General features: G+C 41.5%; 1 protein-coding gene across 1 annotated transcript in view; it reads left to right on the top strand.

The window, feature by feature from the left end:
- Positions 1-3812: 3812 nt before the first annotated feature.
- Anks4b (ankyrin repeat and sterile alpha motif domain containing 4B) overlaps positions 3813-4712 on the top strand; it is a 10827-nt gene continuing 9927 nt past the window's right edge. Inside the window, exon 1 of the mRNA XM_005351158.1 lies at positions 3813-3990. Coding sequence (XP_005351215.1) covers positions 3827-3990 — 164 coding nt within the window. The 5' untranslated portion in view covers positions 3813-3826. The remainder of the gene's footprint in view (positions 3991-4712) is intronic.

Genomic DNA, 4712 nt, shown 5'->3' with positions numbered 1-4712 from the left:
AGCCTGGTCTACAAGAGCTAGTTCCAGGACAGGCTCCAAAACCACAGAGAAACCCTGTCTCAAAAACAAACAAACAAACAAAATAAAATGAAAATGGTATAAAAATATACAAGGGAATATATATGCCTAGATTGCTACTTGTATGTTCAAAGAACATATATTTATAAAACTTTTTATTTGATCAATTTTTATTTTATAAATATTTTGTGTGTGTGTAAACATCCAGGCATTTTATTATTTTTTATTTTTTTATATTTAATTTATTTAACTTTCATTTAGGTGCATTGGTGTGAAGGTGTCAGATCCCCTGGAACCGGAGTTACAGACAGTTGTGGACTGCTAAGTGGTTGCTGGGAATTGAACTCAGGACTGCTGGAGAAGCAGTCAGTGCTCTTAACCACTGAGTCATCTCTCCAGCCCCCCATTCAGGCATTTTATTGGGCATATGATCCTTCCTATATGTAATTATTTGATAAAGCTTGGCAATTGCATTCAAATTTTTGAATCATCACTAATATTTATTGCCATAAGCGAGTACATTAGAAATTTCACTATGGTTATATACTTGGTTTTTTTTTTCTTTAAATTCTGCTTAATTTCTCCTTCTGTTTGGAGGTTGTGTTATTAGGTATACATATTACATTTTGTTTCTTTGTGTCTGGGGGTGCGTGTGCCATAGTGTATGTGTGTGGAGGTCAGAGGACAACGTGCTGGAGCTGCTTCTCTCCATCCTGTGGGTCCCAGGAATCAAACTTTGGTCTTCAGGCTTGGCAGCATGAGCCTCTTCCTGCTGACCTCGTCTTCTTGTTGAGTGTCTTAGTTACTTCCCTATTTCTGTGGTAAAACACCATCACCAAGAAAATTTCCAGAAGAAAGAGTTTATTTTGGTTTTACAGTTCCAGAGGCTTAGAGACTGTGATGGCAGATAGCTGAGCAGCAGAGAGTTCATATCTCAAACCACAAACAGGAGTCTAACTCAAAATGGCATGGGTCTATTGAAGCCTCAGAGCCCACCCCAGTGACATACTATCTGCAACAAGGCCACACCTTCTAACCCTCCCCAAACAACCACCACTGGGGACTGAGAGTATTCTAACGCCTGAGACTTGGGAGGTTATGAGGGACATTCAAAACATCACATTAGGTATATAAAAGCTCCAAAATAGTCTTTCCCTCATTAGTATCACCTCTCATTATCTGTATAAACACTTTTGGGACTGTTTTTTTGTCTGTTACAAGTTTATCTACAGTATTTTTATTGGTATTTATTTGATATAATTTTTCTTTTTAGTCCTTCAATGATTTTATGCCTTAGCTTTGTCTATTTATATAAAGCACGGTTGAGCCTTGTGACTGAGGAATTTGAGGCACTTAATTTTAGGTTGGTTATAGACAAGTTTGCAAGTTAGGTGTTAGAAAACCCGCAAATGTTCTCCTCAACTCTGCTCCAACTTTCATCTTATAAATTTTGATCTGTTTCCCTTTTTATTCTGTTCCAAATAGTTAACAGAAAACTTATATACAGAATATATAAAGGATTATCACAATCCATTGGTAATAGAATGACAGATGAAAACTCGGGGAAAATGTTTGAAGAGCAGATGTAAAAGTGGCCGAGAGGCAGTTGAAAGGCGTTGTTGGGAAAACGCAAACTAAAGCCATAATAATGTCACTTCACGCGCACCGAGATGGCCACGAGAAAAAGTGGCTGTAGCAAGAGCGGGCAAGGATGCAGAGAAATAGGAACCCTCATGTGTAATGCCCTCCTAGGATCTCTCTCTCTCTTTCTCCCACCCCCGTGTGTGTGTGTGTGTGTGTGAGAGAGAGAGAGAGAGAGAGAGAGAGAGACAGAGACAGAGACAGAGACAGAGACAGACAGACAGAGAGAGAATGTGTACGTGCATGCATGTTTTTGTGTGTAAGCACGAGCACACAAGAGTCAGTGTGCATGGGTGGAGTCAGTGAGCAACCTCAGCTGTCAGCCCTTGCTTCTTGAGTTTGAGGCAGGGTCTCCTGTCACTTCTGCTTCCCCCGGCTGGCTGGCCTGTGAGCTTCCAGGCATTCTCCTGTGTATACCTCTACCTTGATTTAGGAGGTGGAATTACAGACAGGTGCGTCTGTGTCCGGCGTTTTATATGAGTCCTGGGATTTCAAATTCAGATCCTTGTATTTGTGAGGCAAGGACTTTACCTGATAAGCCAAATCCTACCTCAACACACACACACACACACACACACACACACACACACACAAAATTTCTAACATGGTACCTTTAAAGTATATATTGTTATTCATAGTAAAGTTTTAATACATGTATACATTGATTAAATCATGTATCACCTAAGACATTTATCATTTCTCTGTGAAATGCTCTCCCTGGCTATTCTGAAATATACTATCCATCAGTCCACCATAGCTATCTTACTGTTCTTACAAATTCTATTTGACCATTCCTTAAAGCTAAATACAAATTACTATGAAAACCGAAATTCTTTGCCTTGCTATATACCCAAGAGATGTAAAAAAAAAAAATGGAAGCAACTTAAATATCAAACCAATACAAGTATTAAATAGATAAAGGATATTTGAAATGCTAGTACAGTGGAACATTATTCAACAATTAAAAGGATGAACTTCAAAAATACTCCTTTTGTATAAGAGCCCCCAAAACTTGTAGCTCAGGATTTCATTGATATAAAATACTCACAAATGCAACTATAAAAAGAGAAGATCTATTCATGGTTTTCTAGGGCTGGGAGTAGAAATTCATTACACAAAGGATATCTTTTTAAAGTTTCGTTTTTATATTTAATTATTTAGAATGTGAGAGTCTGAGTTGGTAGGGGTTCCAGGATTATAGGTTAATAAGGGATGTTTTTAGTGTGGAGGAAATGTTGCAAAATTGAGTCGTAAGTGGGCCATTGGCCAGTATTTGAATTTTACAAGACTGGCGAGACCAGAAAGAAATGAATTCATTAAATGCGCTGTAAGTACTCAACAGACAATAGCAGCATGAACAAAAAGATCACCTACGTGAAATAGTGGCGTATAGGAGTTGGCCATGTTGAAGCCATCCACTGTGGTTAGGGTGACCCAGGGCAAACACCATTATGTAAATGAGGGAAGTTCTGATTGGTTGATATTTAATTTCCAGAGGCCCCTGGGTTTACAGGGTGCAGCCTGTGGTTCGGGCTGTACTTGGTTTAGGCTGGCTTCACTCAGTTACATCCTTCAGCAGCCAGGAAGTGCTCTGTTTCCTTCGTGTGATATTACCTAGACTAGGCTTGTATTGCCGCAATTCCTGGACGGCAACCTGTTTGTTTTCTGGTCTGTCATGCAGCTGCTCTCCACACTACGGTAGCGGTTTTGCTACTGTAAATTTACCAAAAGCATTCTTTTTATATTTCAAATGATAAGTTTCAAGTTGTACAAATTATATGTGTAAACATCCACGGAAACACTTCTTTTCCCACACCAGTAAACTTAAACAGTTCTGAGTTTATTGAGATTATTTTCTACATTCTGTGCCTGGGTGACCAGTATCACATCTGACACTTGTTAGTGGACACATTAAAGATTAAATGTGCTTCACCACACTCATGACAGACACGACAGGCCTCAGCGTTCCTTGTCATGACTGGTTCTGAGAGGAAAGGGCTGAGTCTGAGCTTCAGGCCTTCCTGGCTGCCTTCCAGGGAATGAGGCTGGAATGAGCTTTGGCCTGAGGCAATGGTCCCTGTCACTGATTAACCAGCCCTGTTGGAAGGCTGTACCACCAGCACTGCCCAGACAAAGACACCTGGCCAAGCCCTTGGTGGCAGAAAAAATGGCTACCCGCTATCACCAAGCAGCGAGTGACAGCTACCTGGAACTCCTGAAGGAGGCCACCAAGCGTGATCTGAATCTGTCGGATGATGATGGCATGACACCCACACTCCTGGCAGCCTACCACGGCAACCTCGAAGCCCTGGAAATAATCTGCAGCAGAGGGTGAGCGACTTCTGTCGGGGCAGCCTGGAGGACTCCACGGCAGAACAAAGAGGCAGGGACGTTTGAGTAATCAGTTTGCCTCTTTCTAGGCTCTCTAAGTAGTTGGCTCTCAGAGAAGGACGAGACTAAGCTAGGTGTGGTTTCTTTCCCTGTGAGAAGAGCCCCCTGGCAGTCACTGAGCCCGAGGGGGTGGGTGAGTACTGTAATTGTATGCGTTGGAAATCATTTCCACAGAAGTTAAACGGTTGACTCTTTAGAAAGAGGTCACCATTCTTCTCAGCTCAGTCAATCTCCTTGGTTTTTATTTTACTTTTTCAACTGTGTCACTAAAATCTACCTCTTCTGAGCCCTCAGTTTTGCTGTAAATTCCTGATTCTTGAATGAAATTTCTGGCTTCACATAAAAGGGATCTCCAGGCCACCTCTCCTTAGTTTTCTTTCTAGGCAACATACACACACAACACACATAGAGATTAGTGGGGGAAGGGAGAGAGAGAGAGAGAGAGAGAGAGAGAGAGAGAGAGAGAGAGAGAAACAGACAGACAGACACAGAGAGGGAGGAGAGAGAGACAGTAAGAGGGGGGGAGACAGAGGGAGAGAGAGCTGACAACTGGCTCCCATCCCCCACAGGCATTCTTATTAACAGTCTAATGACACTTTACGCTCTCCAAGTGTTATCCAACCATTAATAATTGAGCAACTTTCCAAAAACAATATTCAGCT

The sequence above is a fragment of the Microtus ochrogaster genome, chromosome 8 (genome assembly GCF_000317375.1).
Source record: "Microtus ochrogaster isolate Prairie Vole_2 chromosome 8, MicOch1.0, whole genome shotgun sequence".
Lineage (NCBI taxonomy): Eukaryota > Metazoa > Chordata > Mammalia > Rodentia > Cricetidae > Microtus > Microtus ochrogaster.
This window is presented reverse-complemented; position numbering and strand designations above follow the sequence as displayed.